This window comes from Pygoscelis adeliae, unplaced genomic scaffold (genome assembly GCF_000699105.1).
Source record: "Pygoscelis adeliae isolate BGI_AS28 unplaced genomic scaffold, ASM69910v1 Scaffold130, whole genome shotgun sequence".
NCBI classification, from domain to species: Eukaryota; Metazoa; Chordata; class Aves; order Sphenisciformes; family Spheniscidae; genus Pygoscelis; species Pygoscelis adeliae.
The window spans coordinates 2,019,694-2,040,688 of NW_008824031.1; the positions used below are offsets into that span (position 1 = coordinate 2,019,694).

At 42.0% G+C, this 20,995-nt stretch overlaps 1 protein-coding gene across 1 annotated transcript in view; it reads right to left on the reverse strand.

Moving 5' to 3' along the window:
- Window positions 1-12,375: 12,375 nt before the first annotated feature.
- The window catches only part of ASPG (asparaginase), a 50,860-nt gene continuing 42,240 nt past the window's right edge, over window positions 12,376-20,995 (reverse strand). The window contains exons 14-16 of the mRNA XM_009327680.1: window positions 14,521-14,620; window positions 14,140-14,198; window positions 12,376-12,444 (exon numbers count right to left, since the gene is read on the reverse strand). Of these exons, the coding sequence (XP_009325955.1) occupies window positions 14,145-14,198; window positions 14,521-14,620 (154 nt within the window). The 3' untranslated portion in view covers window positions 12,376-12,444; window positions 14,140-14,144. The remainder of the gene's footprint in view (window positions 12,445-14,139; window positions 14,199-14,520; window positions 14,621-20,995) is intronic.

Genomic DNA, 20,995 nt, shown 5'->3' on the forward strand with positions numbered 1-20,995 from the left:
CGTGGCGTCGGGTGAGGAAGGCCACTTCCCGCCCAGCCTGCCCCGGGGCAGGCCTGAGGTGGGGAGGCCGGTCTCCTGCCTGCCATCCCCGGTGTTCAGAGCTGGGTCTCTCCTCCTTCCTCACCGGCCAATATTCTCTTTCTGAGAGGCAGGGGAGTTGCCTGCACAAGGCAATCTGCAAAAGCCCCCCGACATCCCTGCGTGGGCTGGCGGCATTGCCGTGTGCTGCCCTGCCCTCCAGAAGGGTAGCACAGCATACCCCTCCCCAGCCTGGAAGTGTTCACTGCCGGCTTTACCATCCTGAGTGTGGGGTTTTTTTTTCTCAGAAATGACATGAGAAACCACCCTCTGTGTGCAGGGGGCTGGGTTTGCCCCGTCTTCCCCCACTCTCCCCACAGCCCTGCTGCTGTTTCCCCAGGTGAGGCATCTGAGGAGTCACCGTTGGGGAGCACTGCACCTTTTCAGAGCTCGCTTTCTGCTGCTGAACGTTCCCGACCTTGAGCAGATCACACTACTTGGTTTCAGAAAGGCCGGACTAAGAAACCAGGACCAAGAACTGTGAAGAAGGGCCTGATTTTCAGAGGTGTTGGGCAGCCAATGGGGAGGACGCCCTGAACTTCCAAAAATCAGGCCGCTTGCTCATTGTCACGCCCTTAGCCGTGACTCAGGGAGCAACCATCTCTCAGTTTAGGCTTCTTCAATTAATTCCTCTCAATTTTACTCTTTTCATCGACAGAATAGCAATGAAACCTAATTCACAGAGGCTTCCGAGCCGTGTTGTTGGGGTGAGCTGAAAGGCCTTCACGTCCTGCCACCTCGGGATGGGGTTTATGGTAACCTAACAGCAGGCTTCCCTGTGGTGCCAGCGGGGATGCCGGTTGTTGGTGGTGCCAAGCTGCCTGTGTTGGCTGACCGCACACTGCTCTCACCAGCCAGCCCAGGAGACACCATTTCAAAAAGATGTGGATGGTAAACCCTGCTCTGCCAGTGACTTGGCCTCAGCCAAGTCACTTCACCACACCTTGAGAGGGAGAGATAATGCTTACCTACCTCATCTTATGAGGCTTCACTAATGTTTATATAGTGCTCTGAATGTTTAAAGAACTAGGTGCTGTGTATGAATTTTGGCACTCCAGATCCTATGATCTTTGGCCCTTTAAAAATATATAGGAGACTCAAGCCGGTCCCGTCGAAATGCCTGTACAGGCGTCACAGAGCAGCAGGGGAGGGAGAAGCTTTCGTGGCTGTACAAGAGCTGTTCCAGCACAGCTCATGTAAACGCGCTGCTCGCACCAGAAGCAGGAGCAGACAGGTTGCTCTAGGAGCCTATGCAAACCTCATGCTGAGGAAGCTCCCCGGATCTAGGCTGGAGGCATTTCAATCCACTTTGGTAAAACTAGCTCCTGATCTTCTGCTCTGCCCTCTCATACTCAAACCCAGAAGTTAATTTTTTGCCTTCTTCCAGATAGCCCAATCCGTAAGGGTTCTCTGGACCTTCTCTTTCTGCCAAAAGGATAGTCGCTTGCCTTGGATAGAGGAGGGTGCACTATTTGTGAGTTAATTCAAAGGGGACCTCCATCCTTAGCATCAGTGGAAGTCTGTGGAAGCAAGGCAGCTCTTTATGCGCTGTGAGAAGAGTCATTTGTTTTATGACACAGTGTTCTAGGTCTCCCACTCCTGCTGGTGATGTACACAGCGTGCACAACATGATCGCACTAGCTGTGTTCTAGATACAATCCCTCACTAACTATACTGCCAACTCTCGCCTGCCCCTGACAAACACAAACCCACACCCACGGCTTCACAATACCACTCAGCTAAATAATAACCCAACTGTCCATACTAATTGGGTGCAAAAGCCCTTTCCAGCCAAACCAGTCAGAACCCACTACTGCACTGGTGAGATATATAATCCCCAGGGATCCCATCGCTGTTCTGGTCTAGGTTTAGACACACATGGCTGATGGCCCCTAAAGAAGGACTTTTACCTAAGTGGGGCATTGCCTGGGGCAGCCAGGGGGAACTGAGGTACAAGAACCTGTATGGGGTTTAGGCAGGATGAATCATCTTCTGCTTTGGATTTTTTTTTAATAAGTGTTGGTGGTTTTACTGATGGAATGTTTAAGTTCTTAGGTTTTTTTCAGGGAAGAATACAATGAAAGAGAGTACAGGTCTCTTGTGTTTCTTCAAAGGGGTATGTAAGGGGTGGCTAGAGTGAACTTTATTTGCTTAACGGGATCCATCTAGTCAATGTATAACTTCCCTTAGATCACTAGTATGGAAAAATGTTCTTTTTTTAGTAACTGACATGTTATAGGGCAGTGGGCAAATGTACATTTAATTTATTTATGTAATTATTAAATAAGCTCTGTTTCTCACCTGTATACCCCCAATTATAAAAGTAAGAAAGCTAACATCCTGCTACCTCCCTTAGCTAAGTGGAGTCTCACAGAATAGGCTGAAGGCTTTAAAAGGTAGAAGAGTAGAGGTGCCTAACAGTAGAAGTGGACATATAGCACTACGCAAGGGATAAGCCATGTATTAATTGTTCTTCCTCTGTGAACGTATGAAAGGTGATTGAAGCATTAAAATAACAGAATTGGTTCTGAAATTGTATAGAGGGAAAAACTGAGTTGTATTAGAAGGAATAGTAATTAGTCCTTAATTTCTATTGATGGTTAAACTAGGTATTGTTTATATCCTACTCTTTTCAGCTGCATATATGTGACTACAGTAGTTCTGTGCTTGGTTTTTAAGGGACCACAGTGCAATAAATGGCCCTGCTAAGCAAGCAGCAGGTATGTCCCCCATGTGTTTGCAGTCCAGGGGCACAAACCCAATAAAAAGGACTGCTACCCACCAGCGTGGACTCATCGCACTAGATGTCGAGAGCTCTGTGATTGCACTGACACCCCTGAAACCTGGAGGAGCAGCACACTGTAACGTGGAACATTATGGTGTTCCACGGTGGTTTGAGCACCTTGTACAGCAGACGGAGTTTTCTTGAAGGGGGAAGCAAATACTAATCAGCTGAGTGTCAAACAAAGAGGGCAGCACAAAAGGAGGCATAATGCCAGGGGTGATTGTAAGAGACAAAGAGCTGGCCTGGGAGGAAGCAAAGATGAAGGGTAAGCTTGTGGGAGGACATAAAAGGGTGTGCTGTTTGCATGGCAGAATATGGAAGATCATGAATGCTCTGGTAACGAGAGGAAGATTATATTTCAAGGAGGTTCTACTTTGAAAAAATGATGTTGTGAAAAATGTCTGGGAGGTGCTATCATTACTATCTATCAATATCCCCACACTCCTTTGGCAAAAGGTTCCAAGACTTTCCTGCCAATACCTTATTCCATAGGTAATATCGTGGAAGGGCATGGGACAACCCGAAGTACTGTTCCTTGTACTACAACGTTTTATCTGACAATTCTAAACTTAAAATAAATCCAGCACACAAACTAAGCCTGGAGATGGAGCTTACCGTTTCTCAGCTTATCGTTTTTACCTTCCTCATCATTTCCCTACCGATTTGCTATTCTTGCTCATTATTGCTCATCTAAAAGTAGGTTGGAAGTTTCTTAAGCAAAGACCCGGCATCTGACATGTCCTGTAAAGTACCTGTCATATTCTTGGGCCTGGTAAACAGAAAAAACCCTGTGCAAGTGGATTTTCTCCCTCCCTGGGAAATCAGCATTCCATATGTTCATAGCAAACACTGATGGGGCAACTTCTTGTTTACTTTAGCTGGTTCAAACTCATTTGTCAATATAGCAGCCCTACGTGTCACATGTGAGCATAGTAATAGCTTGATAGTACCTTGTTTTGCAGTAATAAACACCTTGAGAGATGGCCTAATGCTTCCTCATAAATAGGAAGCCTTTTGAGATTATTGCCTAAATAACATCAAGTGATATATAGAGAAATAAGATGTGGTGGGATGTTTTTCCAACCAAGAACTTTTAGAAAGATTAGGGGTTTGCCATTCAGTAGTTAAACCAATAAAGACATGCTAGAAATTAAATATGGATAACAGCTTCATGTGAAGCTAAGAATTCACATTTTATTGGAAAATGCCACCATTGTATGCACAAAATTTTGATTAAACCCAAAATTACCAATTTAACAGGAGAGGAGTTTTTATCTCATATGCTTTATCTAAACAGACAGTTCATCATCCCTGAGCACTACAGAGGTTACATACTCATTTAGCCTGTAATACCACACCGCCATTTTCCTTGTTCTGATTTAACATCTTGTTCATTCCAGCAGTTAACTGTGTAAATTATATTATACAAATTAATGTACTTTTTCCCTCTTTGGGAGAATTCTTCCAGTCAAGCTTTGTCTGTATACAGTAGCACAATAGCTAGCAGTAAATAACAGCATAAATTTTCTGTTTTCTACTTCAAATTTTTGATTTCATTGTTAAACGTGTCAGTTCTTCTAATAAACAGCGTAGAATAAGGAGACCTCAGGGCTTTGCACGCTAGATGCTGGATCAGTGGGTACAATTACCTGTGCATCAGCAGCTGTAAAATAATCAAAGGGTGAAAAACAATCCTTGTGCTGCAGAGATGGCGCGTGAGCTGTCAAGCAGATGTGTCCTGGCAGATCCGTCAGCCTCTGCATCGAGAGCTCGATATTAAGGAGAAGTTCCAACTCCAGCACTAGGAGCCCCCAAAACATTAGGAAAAGCATATTGCAAACAATGAGGAGGCACTTCTGCAGGCCTGGTGTAGATTATACTTTGCCATGACTTTCCACTGGAAGCTTAGGAGCCACAACAGTGCCGTTGGGATGACAGTTGGAGATGTGTGTATGAGAAATGGAATCCACTGAGTCCTGTTTTGCAGTCAACTCTGGATAAACAATCTCTGTAGTATTTTTACCAAATTTCAGGAAAGTTTGGTCTCATGGTTCCTTTTTTTTAATCTCACAATCAGTTCTCCTTTCTCCTCTTTTTGTTTTTGTGTTGTGTTGTTTTGGGTTTCTTTTTTTTAATTTGAAATAAAAATACAAATTAAATAGCCAGTGAACAAGATTTTGTCATGACCAGTAATTTTGAATGCCTCACTTCCCAGGAGCCAGACTCTATAGACTATAAGAGAAGCTGACTTTCGTAAAATGCCAGCCACCTTTTATTCTACCATTAAGGTTCAGATTAGACCCTGGAAGCTGACATTTGAAATCCCTAGCTTTTTCTGAAAATTTCAGCCAACATTTTCATATTTAAGATTAGCAGCTGTGCACTAAGTGCGCTTTAATAACTTTGTAATTGATTACAATGCTTAATTGTGATAACCGTCACAAACCTTGTACCAACTTTAATTTTCACGTTCACCAACCAGCTGGTTTTTCAGAGTTAGGAGAATTATGTGTTCCGTCCCATAAAGCCATCAGAAAGGAAGTCATTACTAACGATTTGACCATTTATTGAGATTTCCTAAGTATCTGCTGATTCAAGCCACTGAAGATGCAGAGTGTGGCTTTGCAGAGAAGTAGCGTGGCCATTTTTAGCAACATCTCATATTTCTGGCTTTATGTCCTTGAACTTTCCAAACAACAGTGGTGAATGGTGACATAGTTGTGGGCAGAAAGCTTGGTCAAAGTGGTCCAAGTAAATGACTTATTTCACATCACACTCTTGTCAGTCAGCAGAGGTAACAGGCAGTCATCTTTGTCCTGAAGCCCTGGAGCTCTACTGGGAGCTGGGATTCAGCAGAGATCTCTGCTGGACGTCTTGCCTCAAGGGTGCTGGGAATCATGTCACCCAAAACTGACCCTTCAGTGGGAATCGGAAATTCAGATGTGCCACAGAAAGAATTTCATGCATCGAAATCCCACTTTTACTGGGCCCTGGTCACAAAGATCCACAGCAAAACATATCCAGGAAGGAAGCCACACACCCTGAAAGATGCAAGTGTAATTATTCATGCACAGGTATCGCCTTCAGAGAATCTCCCCAGCACAGCAGCGTCTTGCATATGGCAGGATTAATTTACAACTCTCTGTTCTCATTGTAATAACTCCTTATCTCTCAGCAAAAGATTGCCATTAAGATTCCTTTTTCTTTACCCTGAAATTCTTTTCTTTGCTGTATGTAACCATTGCTACTGAATTGCCAGGACTGTCATTCCCCTTCTATGCTAATAATTAATCATTTAATGTTAAATAATTGGAAATCAAGGTGTAGAAATAACCAGCTGATGTAAACAAACATTATGGTCTTTCTCTTGCCCCATTCTTACCACCTTTCACTGCATGGAGTCTCATCTAATTTCACTTGTAAGCTCTTAAAGCCAGGGTCTATGACTGTTGAACACCAAGCACAAGAGCCTAATAGGATCTACAACAGTGGCACTACAGAAGAAACACATTTATTGAGCACATAGACATGTAATTAACGGGGATCATCTGTACTCGGAAATGCTGCATACGCTACTAAGCAGGCAGTTCTGGCCAGGTAACATCTCCCCTGGCCACCATTCTTCTGGTCCCATTTTGAAGCTGAGAAGATGTGGAGGAATACCGTGGCTTGAGAGAGTGTTTATTGTTGTGATATTTATTGCTGCTGCAAGACAGAGAACGATCTCTCAGCCTTTTCCTGTCTGGTCGTGCAACGTGCCACGCATCAGGTCACGCACTGCTGAAGCCTGGCAGTGCCTGTGTATGGAGGAGGCTGCAGAGCAAAGCTGCAGGATGTTGTTGGTTGGCACCTTCCCATGGATTTGGCTGGCATCTCCCTCTGATATGCAGCATCCCGGAGTGGGAGGGAGGTGCCAGTGTGGAGCTCAAAATGCCAGTGGGAGTGCGCAAGATAAGCACCAGCTGAGCGTGCCCGAACAGGCGAGCCTTGGCAGGGCTGGGTGAGGGGGAAAGGGGCACTGCCTCTTCCCTGCCAACGGAGCCTGCGGAGAGTCGTGGTCCGCGTTTGTTATATCCTCCTCTTACATCAGCGGCAATTTTGGTCAGACATCAACATAGATTTGGACATCAAGGACCAAATCCTTTGACCATGAGATTTGTATGAACTCTTCCAAATAGAGCCACATTAAGTAGTGCTATTTGGCGTGGTTTACACCAGACATTTCATTTTGTTGCTATGATTCAGGATACTTGTTTCAGCTACACGTCTGAGATGCAGGCTTCTGCCTCTTCCCATTCACCTGATCACAGGTAAACAAATGTATGTCTAATGAAGTTTCTAAAGTAATTTTCAGGTAGACACTTTGCACAAATAATAAATCTGGTAGTACCAGATTTTATTCTGACTCATGGACTATCTAAGATGGCAACATTTGAGTCCCACAGATTCATTTGTATGGTTCAGTAGAGTATTTTACATATCTTATAAGCTTTCTACATTACTAGCTTTTCTAAAAGAGTCACTAAAATGAAAGTGTTGTTACAACCATGCAATCAAGCACCACAGTGTCGTAAAACATTGTTAAAGAATCATGGAAGGACTAGTCTTACTAGTCTAGAAGATGATTATACTGCTGATAGAGTCAACTTGGAAGAGGCACAAATGCATCAGCAATGCTTGTAATGGCATATGCTGCATACATTTGATCAGTTCTTTATAATTTCCTGTTTTCACCCATCATACAATTACTTTAGGTTTATCTCAATGATCTAACAAATTGTGATGCTGTAAACTAAAAGCATTTTATTTCTTACACTGCTGTGGTAGGTCCCATGCAGGAATCAGCATAGGTACCTGGAGAAGGGGATTACACCTATGGCGGAATTTGATCGCGCTATGGGTCCGTTAATGTTTTGTGCGCAAGTGGAACTGGGTGCACTCTGTCTTCTATGTACAAGGGATACATTTCCCCCCTTAGTCATTTGCTGCTTGAACCTGCCTTAAAAATGGAGGAATCTTCCAGCTAGATCACAATCTTTTTGGAAGAATCCCAGTAGATCACACCATTCAGAAGACTGCAAATAGAGAAACTCTGATTCAAAGAGGATGAAGGGGTTTAGTTCCAGATGAGAGATTTCATTATCACTCATTGCTGAACACCAAAATCCTTGTATGAGACAACTGAGACCTGCTACAGGATGGTAATTCTAAGTTAAGATGTGCAGAACTGGAGTTATTTAGCAGTCTGAGAAGAACGAGCAGATACTGAAGCCTTGCTGAACAGCTGATTTAATACAGCAATTCTGTACTGATCAGACACAGTCAATCTGTCAGTGGGTCAGCCAGCCTTGACAGATATTAACAGTTTACCAAGATGACATGCAGTAAGAGAGCAAGCACATGCTGATTTTTCAAATAATTAAGAATGCCCTTCCATCACAAAAGTTTTACAAGAGAATCTCCAAATAGAAACTTAATGTTTTCAGACATCAATAAAAAAGAAAGTGGTTGCATTCAGGAAAGGAAAGTTGTAACTCAAATCAGACAGGAACTTGGACATGTTAGTTGTGCAAATCTCTTTCTGCAGTGTTAAAGAAGTGCTGACATAGGCCAAGTAGTCCCTATCCCTTGGCAGTATTAGTGGATCATTAGGAAAAAGAAACAAAGTGGAAGCTGGGTGTTGTCTTTCAAGTGAAGAAAGCTGTAGAATTGATGTAATGTTTGACTTTTACAGGAGGCATTCCTAGCGTCTCCTCCGTGGAGAGGCAGCGGAGGTTCCAGCACCAGCGTTCATTCCCAGAACATCACTGCAACTTGAAAGATCCAACACTGGAAGCAAATCCAACATTTGTGCAGCAGCTACGAGTCTTGGGTTATCGACTGTGCCTTTTTGCTGTTGTACAGTCACTGCGGAAATCATGCACACACTCGCGCAGTTCAACAGGATGGCCACAGACCTGCAGCAGCCTCTCTGACACTCACTAGCAGGCTGTCTCAGGAGCTTGTGCGCTTTCCTGGCACGGCGTTTCACCTGTTGGTGCTTTTGTAGGGCAAGGGAAGCTACAGCCCTAACACTTGCATTAGTAGACTGAGGCTGGAAAAGAATGGGAGCCACTGCTGTTTTCTAACAGAAACTGAAACGTCATCTTTATGTTCCAATAAGCGTTAAAAGCTGATACTAAAAAATATCACAAGCTTTTCTGCGCCAAAAAAATGCAAAACTAACTTTATCCAGCTTCTACCGTGCTATTCCAATGTGTACTGTGTATCATATATCAAGCACAGATCTGCAGGTGATCCTCGCAGTATGTGTTTGAGCTAACAAACTATAATTGGATGTAGATATGAAAGGGTACATGGACATCGTGGGTGATCGGAGTTAAAGCTGTTATAGAAGTTATGAAATGGACCCGCAGCTAGTCCCAGCAATAGAATGAGCATGTTTGCGTTAGTAATGGCCCTGTACAGCTGCTCAATCTGCAAACCTTTACCAAGCAGAAGATGGCTGGATAAAAAGAAGAGTGCATTTGGTCTTTTCAGGGATGAGCTGAAGGAGAAAAATTAGGATGTTTAAAAAAATTAAGGTGCGCTTGGAATGTCTAGCATACTTTAACTAATGAAAGACACTCGGCTGCTTACAGCAACTAAAACAAATAGGTAGAAACAAATAGGTAGAATTTTCATTCCTTACTAATAACAAGATTCTGCTTTTGACCAATTACGATGTAAAGCTTAAGGGTTACTACACACAAATAGATTCATCATAAGACTAGGAGTTATCACAGAGAGTATAATTAGGATTATTAAATCCACTGCAAAGGGTGTAATAGATGAACAAGACAAACACAGGATCTCGAAAGCATTATTGAAGTTCATCCCTGACACTGAATCAAGAGCTGAAGTTTCTGGCCTTGGCTGGCTGATTTTTGCCACTTTTTTAATCACAGCACCCTATACACAGTTTCTCTTAATGCTTGTAGACTGTTACAGTTCTTGAATGAAATTTTGACATATATAAAAGAGATCCAGTTCTTTCTCCGATAAATGTTAAATTTGCATTCATGTGTTTGCCATTAAAATATTTGTCAGGTATTGGTCTCTTTATAAGGCAAATGGTAAATTTTCTAGAAAGTTGCAGGAATACTATCTTATGCAAGATAGCATATTAATAGGATATACATTTCTGTAAAGGTTTGCCAGAAAGAAGCTAATACTGCTTTATTCTCACTGTAAACGTGACCCAAACCATTTCATTTTAGCTTTACGAGCTTCTAACTAAAAGCTTTCTTACTGGATCACATTTCTAAATGTTGTCCTTCATGTCTTTACCTGGCTCATATGCAGGAAGAAAACGGTTGTCTGTTTTCTTCCCTCTCCTTCAGTTTTACTGTTAAGGCCTATTATTTCAGTAATTCTCACCAGAATACCATTCTTCGTTCAAAAGAAAAAAAAAAGTATGTTTTGTATTTCTAAAACAAAACACCCATCTAAAGTACAAGAACGTTGTTTAGAAAGTTTTCTGTAGATCACATCAACCCTTATTGAAAGGTATAAGGAAAATATCGATGCTTCTGTATATGTTGCAGTCAGTCATTCTGGTACAGAAATAAAGAATGGATGCTGCTATGGACAAATTATTGCATCTGAGAATAATTTAAATAAAAAAATCCAATCCCAAGAAAGTCACTTGCAGAGAAGTTTATCAGGGATTTCTAGTTCAGTGCATCAACTTTTAGACTATTGATTAGACAGGAGTTAAGATAGCAGGTCTAAATACTGTAGGAAGAGCAGCCCGTGCACGGTTTTTCTCCTGATTGTAAAAATTTTCACAAGCATTACTTTGTTACATACATTGCCTTTAGGTATTTACAGATAAGACACTAAAAAGGTGGTGAATTTGAAGCCTGATTTTTTGTGTTAGATCTCATTTACTTAATTCCGTATTAATTTTATTCAATCTAATGTTTATTGCTATATAATAGCAATATTATATACTTCTATATACTAATACTATATACTTCTCCCAAGTAACTGGCGAAAGGACGAGAGGAAATGGCCTCAAGTTGCGCCAGGGGAGGTTTAGATTGGATGTAAGGAAAAATTTCTTTACTGAAAGAGTGGTTAAACATTGGAACAGGCTGCCCAGGGAAGTGGTTGAGTCACCATCCCTGGAAGTATTTAAAAAACGGGTAGATGAGGTGCTTAGGGACATGGTTTAGTGGGCATGGTGTTGTTGGGTTGATGGTTGGACTCGATGATCTTGGAGGTCTCTTCCAACCTTAATGATTCTATGATTCTATGATTCTATAATATCAATTATTTAATAATGAGACAGCATAGTTGTAATTTTTGTGACCATCGTGAAGAGGTGCACTACTCTTCACATTAAAAAATCATGCATTTTTATGTTTTGTTTTGTTTTTAACTGGAGCGTATGCAGCGTTTCCTCAGACTACATGCACAGTTACCTTGTTTTAGGGGGATCTGGTATGCAACATACCTTGGGAATCTTTTAATACTAGCAGGCTCAGCAAGTAGTCCATGCAGCTTTTCTCCATGATAAGAATAGCTGTGGGAAGGCTGAAGAGTATAAAGAGGAAAAAGAAAAAACTATCTGCACTTCAAAGATTCCCTTCAGATGAAGCAGATAGAAAATCCACATAGATTATTGCAGAAGCTGTAGGTGAAATTAAAAGTTGCCATCGCCAATATATGTATTTGCCTGAAGTATTCTTTACCTTTACATATTCTAGGGCAGACGCAGCTGAAAGGATATATATTGCTTTTTTTCTTTAGTCTGAAAGTGTTGGGGCTTTAAACTTGGGGTCTGTTAATACTGAGATCACATTTACAGTCCAAAGTATTATGTGTCCAGCACATAGCAATCTTGATTATATTCTGGTCAGTACGTGGGAAAGATGCTGTTAGAAACAAAACAATCAATTCACTTAGTCCCACAAACATGCTTTATGGCATCTGCCTCCTACTCATTTTAAGAGGGGTTTTATAGTGACACACTGGTGAAGATTAGCACACAACTGCAGGCAGATGCCCATGACTGATTCAATTGTTTGCACTGACACTCACAATTGCTGTAATTGCAACTGAAGTGATACAAGCCGCTGCGAAAACCAGACAAAGTGAAACCAAGATTGTTCCTCGGAGATTTTTATTAGCCGAAACCCAGAAATGTACAATCCACTGTTTTTTCTTGGTATGAATTCACCACAGCATTTCCGTTCGCTATGCCTGCAATACCATCCTCACTGATTTAACATATGAAGATTCAAAAAGTCTCTTTAAAAACAGAACTTGTACAGTAACGGCAATACATTCCAGCCTCGCTTGTTTATAAAAATTGCTTTTCAAAAAAGTGATTAAACGATAAAGCAGTAAATAATTTTTAGAAAATCAGTAAGAACTTAATGTGATCCTAAATAAAGACTATTCCTAAGCTCTAGCTTTCCTGTATGCTCCAAGTGCAGCTCCCATTGTTCCTTTCCTCTTTTCCTCCCATAACCACTTAACACCATTAATGTTCAAAGCCGGTATTTCTGAAGAGTGACCATCTTCTACAGCCTCTGGAGAAAGAGAAAATGGTTGTTTAGAACTAGGCAGTATCCAAAACCTTCCCGAGAAGAGATTACCTCGTAGCCTGTCAAGCAAGTTCTCATGTGGTATTGAAGACTTCCTTCAGGCTGCCTACACTACTGGTGGCTCAGTCCAAAGGAATTAAGAGATGATCCATGTAGGAGTTGAGGATTTAACACATTCACTCCCCACTTACAAAAGAAAAGTGACTTTTGCAGACATTTTTCACCGAAAATGAAAATCCCTTTGCAACGTAACCCATATTCTGAAGGTATTTTTAGCGTCTTCATTCTGGACACTGGAAAACTTCCATTTAAATGCTCAAGACTGATTTTATCTAATTCTTCTGTATCAGCTAAAACCAAATAAAACTCCAAAACTTTACAGGAAAGCAAAAAATGCCTGATTCTGTCCTATGGTCATTTAGACCAGTACACAGTGATGAAAAAAATGCTATTGTTCCAGTTGCAGTTCTCCACTTACATACACATGAATTCACTCACATTGATCAAATGGGACACACAAGTGGCAAGGTAGCCATGGATGCAGCAAAATCTTTAACTAAATTTTGTGTTAATGTTATTAAATAAAGGAGATCATCTCCTCCCAATATTTAGATTGGTATTAGACTTGCCAATATATTGGAGAAGAGATATCTAAATCAACAACGTATTGCCTCAGAAAGGAGTTCTGAGAAACGAAAGGCAGGTGTTTTAAATGTCTCCAGTTACAGCACAGCATTGGAGAAGGTCAAACGCCCAGACGAGTTTCCTATAGAGAGACTTGTCCGATCTGATGTTTTGAACACGAGGCTCACACCCGCCTCACGTGCACACAGCTAGGGAAACACACCTTGTGTGTTAGCAGCACAAGAGAGATCCACGCTGGGAGTCCGTGTCAGAGACAACCAGGCAGCTACATCCAAGGTCTGAGCAGGAGAGAGGCCATGGCACTGCCCTGTCCTGCGCCTGGAGGGGGAGCAAGCCCCTCAGCAGAGGTCTCTGCTGAAAGGGAGCTTTCTGCAGTCTATGTATGCAGTACAACTAACTCCTGTCTATTAAGAATCTGCCCCACGTTTCCCGTGGTGGTTGACTGTGTTACACTAGAAGATGGGCTGGTGTAAGGTGCTCCATTAAAAGCTAGAGGGAGAGCACATGTGGAAATGCTGTAGGTACCACAGTAGCACCTCCCGAGTGGGAGGCTGTGCAGCCGAACGGCTGTGATCGCCTCGCAGCTCTACTGCAGAAGGGTATGCTCCTGTGCTGTGGGCACGGCACCCTGAAAACCAGGCCTGGCAAAGTGCCTGATAAAAGGCATTTCCTCTCTAATGCAGACAAGACAGAGGAGCAACAAGTTTATTGCAACAGGCCAACGGAACAAGGCATTACTACCCTCAGTGGTTTGGTTTTGGTAGCATTTAGATTCCCAACCAAGTTCAGAACCACACTGTGGAATGCACTGTAAAAAAGCACTTCCAGGCTCAGGCAGAAAGAGGAATAAACATTAGCCCCACTCTACAAAGAAGGATTAAAGTACTCAGAGTCGTATCAGAAACTAAGGCAGGGACAGCAGCTGAACCCAGATGCCCTGCAGTGAACTAGGGCTTAAATACAAAATCCCCCTTCATACATGTATATGCTGATCCGTACATTCCAGAAATCTAGCACTTGAAAACGAGATCTTACCTACTTCACTGCTTTTGTCTAAAGAAGTCGAGAACCTCCTTATGCCCTGTTGCCTCTGCCTGTAAGTAGAAACATGAATAAATCCTGCCATCCTGTGCACCAGGACACGCAAATACTTACTTGTGGGAAGTAAGAATATGTTACCACAAAATAATTAAAATCCAATTTAAATTTTAATTCCTCTGACATAGATGAGAAAATTCTGGCTCCAACAATTTATTACTTCGGAACAGCACCAGACTTGAGTTTGTAACAAACTCTAATTGTGTTTATAGTCCCCAAAGCAGCATTTACTTTTCCCAAACTAATATTATCCGACAGCGTGCGTTATTACTCACACAGCTAGCACGCCATACGCAGTACAGCCGTATGCACACTTACTACTTGTAGGGGATTCCTGCCATCATAACCAGTTTGCTCCAGGTCAGCCCCAGCCAGGTACCAGGCGTACAGCCCATCCGTATCGCCTTTAGCTGCAAGGCTGGAAAAAGAATAATTAATATTGGTTCTAAATCTTTCAGTCCATTTCAGTGTGCTCCTGGGTCCTGTCAATTAGCTCAGCAGGCAAACGCTGAACCAGAACAGGCTTAACATGGCTGCCAGGGTAGAGAGGTAAGTAAAGGAACACACTATTACAACAGCTTTGAATAGCTGAGCAAGCAACACAGCTTGATGAATCAGTTCCTTAAATTAATAGGGCTGTGTATAAGTACTTACAACAGGCTAGTTTCACATAGTGGGTGTGACTATGACCAAAGGGGAAAAAAAGTCATGCAGTTTCATATTTCACAACACAATAGTTATCTCATGAAATGAGTTGGGGGGAGGGCAATGGCTAAATCAAGATGCAGCTGAGTAAGTGAGAGCACAAGCAGATGTGCTAGCAATCGGCGTGCCTTATTTAAAACCATTAAGAAACCCCCTTCACAAGTTTGCGTAACTGCGTTTGCTATCAGAAGTTATGACAGCATATTTACGTGATATCATTTGGATAGTACCACAGCTACATTTTTTTGAGTTTTATAAGACAATTTGTAAGATTTAAATGGGCAGCAAGCAAAAAAAAAGCTTTTTAAAGATGACCTCTATCTGCCATGTATAACAAGCAATAGAAAGGATCAAAATGAATCATATACAAGTAAGTAAGTTAAAGTTTTCAGAGGAATGTATACCAGATTGTTTCTTCGCACATCTGCTGGTAGTCTCATCCATAATTGTTAGGGTTCCTTTTAAACTTTTATTTTGGTAAAAGAAGGGCTAACAGCCTGTACCTATGCAAAAGCATGACCGCCTGTACCAAGCCTGTGGACAGGCTGAACTGACAGCGAGGCTGGGAGGACTACCTTCAGTTTTCTCAAGATACCAACATGTGTCAGGCTTCAGACCAAGCTGTGCTTGCAGATTGTTTCAGCAGAACCACACCAATAATCATCAAGTGAGGCTGAATCTCATTACGAGAGGGGGAACCCTCCCCAGACTTATTAAGTTCAGAGTTTGATGCATTAAACAGTGCTCGCTGTTGGGGAATGGCATACTGCTGGCAGCAGGGATGGAGGACGGCGATGGGCTCCTGGGTATGACAACCAAGCCAGGCAGACCTGGTGGAGAGTGGAGAAGGCTGGAAGACGCAAGGGGCAGGCAGTCAGGTAAGCTTATGGAAGAAACCCTGAAAGCAAGGCTGGAACATTCACTTCTCTGCTAGGCTGAAATCACTTCTGTTGTCGATTAAATCTCTAAGTACCTGAAAAAAATGTTTTCGGGGGAGTGGAAGCCTCTAATTGCAGCAGTCTGAGGAGAAAGTCAGAGAGAGGGTTTTGCTTGCAGCAGTCCCAGAGGTTGGGCAAGAAGAGGGAAAGCAAACGGTCTCTCTCTGTATTCCGCCAGGCAACCCTACCAACCCTGAGGCAGGGCAGAAGACCTACAGCTGGGGCCTTTGGGGGGCAGGGAAGTGGCAGTGAGGTGCTATGAGGTTTAACAGTCTGACATCATGAAGAAAAGGATCAATAAATCATTAATGAAAACTGCCATCACAAAAAAAGGCCCCTCAGAAGCAATAAGGAAACAGAGGAAGGCAAAGGAGGTCTAACAGGAAGCTCAGTGGGAAGTCCTTAAGGAAACTGCAGGAAAAAGTAAGTATTACTAAAGAAAATGTGTAAGCATTAGTAAAGCAGAGAAGAAATTGCTTAGTAGCCACTTCTGGAACACAAGAATTATCTTTATTTACAGAGACAAGTCTCTTGCCGTTGACACTGGAAGGTCCCAGCATTAAGGAACAAACAACAAACAAAAAGCTACCTAGCAAGTGAGAGTTACAAGCGTCTCCAACACTGGACAGGGAAGCACTGTATTTGCCAAACAAAATCTCATCGTTCAGCCACGTGCAGAGCGGAAACCACTTTGGGCAAAGACCAGCACATTTAGAAACACTACCAACCTACATACCCAGGGCAATTCAGCTAGCATCACTGTAAGCAACAAACAAGGACTACTGCACTTACTTGAAAATTAACTGCCTAGTAGTGCCTGTTCAGAAAAAGCAATTTAACCCACACTGCCAGAGGTCAACACTGTGAAGTGGTCTCCTTCCGTGACATTAGAGCAGTTCAAATACACAGAAGTATCTTCAATTTTGCAGCAGCCATTTACTGATCAAGTGAAACATGTATTCTATGGGGACTGTGACCCAGAGAACAAAAAGTGATGTTGCTTGCGAGAAAATTTAGATACCGCTCTAAATAGAAGATACCTACTATTCACTAAATTGATTATAATCAAGAACACCACAAAACATTTCCACCAATTCCAGATCTCTGTAGTCAAGCCAAAGACATCTGTATTTCCTCTACACACTGTAAGTGTACTTCATATAATCAAATATATACACAGGACTTCTCAATGTACACTATAGGGACCTTTGCTCTGTATTTTTCTCAAAGATATTTAAGCCAGCAATTCCAACTTACAAGTGCATCCTTTAAGCAGCAAGTCCATAATTTTTATATAATGAAATGGAATAAAAATAACTTCAATATACACTTATCGGGATGTTTAAAACCTGCTTTGTTGACAAAGAACTACTTACCGCATTTTACTAAACTCTGACTGATACCTTTTACAGCAGATAATCCCAGGTATGCTGCCTATCAATACTCTTGCATTTAGAAAAAGTGATTTCACAGTTTCAGCACGGCTAATATAGCCATCATGATGACAGAGGTAAGATAACAAGGATAGTGATAATGCAATTACACACTCTGATTTTGTGCCTCCTGTCACACTAGCGTCAAGCAAACTCAGTTACAGGAGCTGCTCTTCAAGGGGTGCTCTGTTACTGTCAAGGTACCAGGAGCGAAGCTACTCAGGTCTCAGAGGGTTTAGAAGGACAAGGGCCAATGCAGTTCTAGATCTGGGAAGTAATGAGTACAGTGAAATGACACCTTGGGGTTCCCTCCTGCCTCTTCAGGTACTAGGATTTCATCTTTCCCAGGGACACAAAGCTCTGCTTTTTCAGCAATTCTCCTTTTTCAGTGTCTATATAAAGCAATCAGGAAGTACTTTCTCTTTTTTAGGTGTATCATCACCCTAGCAGAAGAGAAATTTTTTTTTCTTCCCTTTTTTTTAAATGAAAATCCTCAAAAAGCAAGTTAAAAGTCCAGTACAAGGCACGGTTGTTATATCCTGAACACATTTGGGACTACTGCTCTTAGCTAGTATCTCCACATCTCTCTCAGTTGAGACAGACTTCTTTGAAAGATAGCAGGCATTAGGAGCTTGGTCCTAATTCCTACAGAGGCATATTTATCCTTCTCCCCCAGCCTTACCCCCAAAGTTTATGTTAAAATGAAGAGGCATCTTATTCCAAAAGTTGCTGATTTTGAAAGGCTGCATCCTTGTATATCATATCATTTTATGAAATCTAAGAATATGAAAGAGAAAGATGGTTTGGCTTTACGCCCCTCTTTAATTTTGTGAAGTACAGACTTTGTACAGAGTATCTCAATTATATACAGGCTTTTTTCCTTTAAAAAACAAACACAAAGCAACTGTTTAGCTACTCCAGAACTTGACAAGCCTTCAGAATAAGTCTGAGTGTCCCAATTTATCTCGGTGTGGTTTGGTTTTGCAGACAGATGACAATACTACTGCAATATGAGAAGAGATTCTGATTTTTTAACAGATAGTACTAACGTTGAGACCTCTTTCTCATTTCAAAACAAAGCCAAGAACCAGATACCAACATCAACAAAGTGATTCTAAAAATCAGACTAACACCTCTCACTTGAAAAACAGAAACCAGCAAATGAAACCATGAAAGATTTAATAACTAGATCATCTTGGCTGCACCTATGTGCATCTCCACTTCCTACACGAGTTCCCGCTGACACTGTCCAACTCTCAGTTCTTGTTGGTACTCCTTTCCCTCTCAAACATCACCAATGCCAAAAGGAGCACATTCATTTTTATTTTATCTCCAAAATCTTCCAACTGAACTATTCTATTCTATTCTAAAATCATGACTCTAAACAGAAGGAAGCTGAGGAGACAGAACACAAAAATCACTGTTCACTTTTATGAAAGCCAGTTTGTTTGAGGATAGGTAAGCAGCAAGGGGGGAAACATGATTATAGCTTCTAATTGAGAGGACTGTATGGGAGAAAAAAGTTAAGTTAGCTAAGTGCAGGAACCCAGAGCTTATCAGAAAGCAAGCAGCTTTGCCTTCTAAACCCCAAGAAGTTGACATATTGCCTTGGTGACAAATTCAGACTGGTACAAATTGCAGCTTAAGGCACATTACAAGATAGAAGAGATGTAGAAAAATAGTTCAAATTAGACAGAGGGAAGATGTTATAAACAGCTTGTTCTATAAGCAGCTTGACCGTGTGAACACATTGACTGCCATGAAGGTGCCAGTGCCTGCAAAGAGAAGGCTTAAAAGGAGGAGGTAAGAGGTAGGACAGAGCAGTGAGCCCAAGCATGCTAGAAAAATGAGTGTATCAGTCAGGTCATCTGAGGATACTCTAGAAGAAGCATCTGAGACATTTTGGCAGGGGGACAAACACCAGTACCTCAGATTTAATAACCTTTAGGCATCTGGATAATGCTCTGTGGAAAAAGCCCACTGTGGTAGAAAAGACTATGCTGTGCCCTCTAAAACAGCAAGAAGAAAGCAAGCCCTTCAGCTCTGCAGGAGCAGCGTATGAAAGAGCCACCATTCACAGACACTTCAGGGCTGTCTCGAAGCCTGACCACTGCCTTAGGCTGGTAGTGCTCCTGGTACATGCCGTGCAGTGACGTCTGTCAGTGGGCATGCCTCTGGCCACGGCTGCCACTCCAAGCTGCTGGCCGGGAGAAAGCCACGGCCCTGGCTCCTGACCTGCACCGAGGTGGGAGAGCCTTTTCCCCTCTCACCCCGAGTACGCCACTCCGCGCTGAGTCCTCATTCAGCCTCTGCACACACGTGCAGTCCCATCCTCTGTTTGGAAGATTTACATTGTTTTTATACTAAACTTATTACCATCAATGCAAGTTCAAAATATCTTAAATGTTTATTATCAAAATACCAGCTTTGAACAACAGGAGATCGTGCAATACAGATGCGGGTGTACGGTCCTCCTTAAAATGCTGTAACAAACTGCATCAGAACCACTTTTTGTTTAAAGGACCCTTGTTCTTTTTTTGGACATACTAGTCCCAGGTCAGCTAGCCAAACTGGTTCTGCACGTGGCACCAGGGCTAAGTAAGGGGCCAATTTATTTGCAGAGGAATGCCATTGTCTAAGCCACTCCTCTCGCCTTCTTGGCAGATGGAAACTAGGCAAACCAAGGGTTTAATTCTGTCCTATCACTTGCAGTGCCCTGGGAAGCGCATATTTTAACTTCATGGTCAAAGTCTTATTACCCAGCCCCCTCTGTGAGTGTTACGACAACGGAAACACTCCAGCTAGTATTTCTTGATGCCAGAATTACTCACTTAAAGGACAGAGCCCAGTCTCTGTACAGAACACACGTAAGCTTTACCTTGACCTTATAGTTTTGTAGACAATATACAGCACTGGCTGGTTCCTACAAGTCTCATGGTTTTCTGCCAGGTCCTGATATAAAGGCCAGTGCTCAGGGTTTTTTTGTTTGGTTTTGAGAAGAAGAAGAGAAGAAATGAAGTAAAAGCTATAAGTAATTTTAGGAAACACATGAAACCTTCTTAGAATTTTCAGAGTAATTTGTAATTCAGGACCAGTACTGGAAAAAATAAAATCAAGCATCTGTTTCTTTTCATAATATATATCCATACCATTAAACCACCTTATATATTAAAAGCAACTGTATGGAAAACCAGCTTTAACAGAGGATTATATCCTCTTAAAATTAAATACAGAGATGGTGAGCAGTTGTTCAAAAGTTTTGGGGTTAAACCTATTTGTCTATTTGATTTAGTTATTTTTAAAAATGATGTTATATGCTAGTTAGAGTAGAAACCATTCCCATATAAGTGAAAAGTGGATTTTAAGAAAATAAAAATTATGTACTATGTGCAGCTTTATTCTCAAATAGAGATGCTATTAAATCCCACCTTGTACAGCTTCCTCCTCACCCTTCCTCAGTGAAAGTGCTTGGAAAAAACAGGGCATATTTGCTTCCAGCTCACTTAGCCCCACAATACTCCCTGCTTCGGAGCTCTCTTGAGTTACTGGCGCTCCGACCCAGAGTTGATTCTTAATTTTATCACTTCACTTGTTTCCTTATTATTAGTCTAGCACAGAAATAGCCACGTCATGTGCCAGGGACCCAACTGTTTCTTGGAAGTTGTCTACACACGGTTCTCCATTCTGAGAGTCTCTTCTGAAAAACCATCCCCCTCC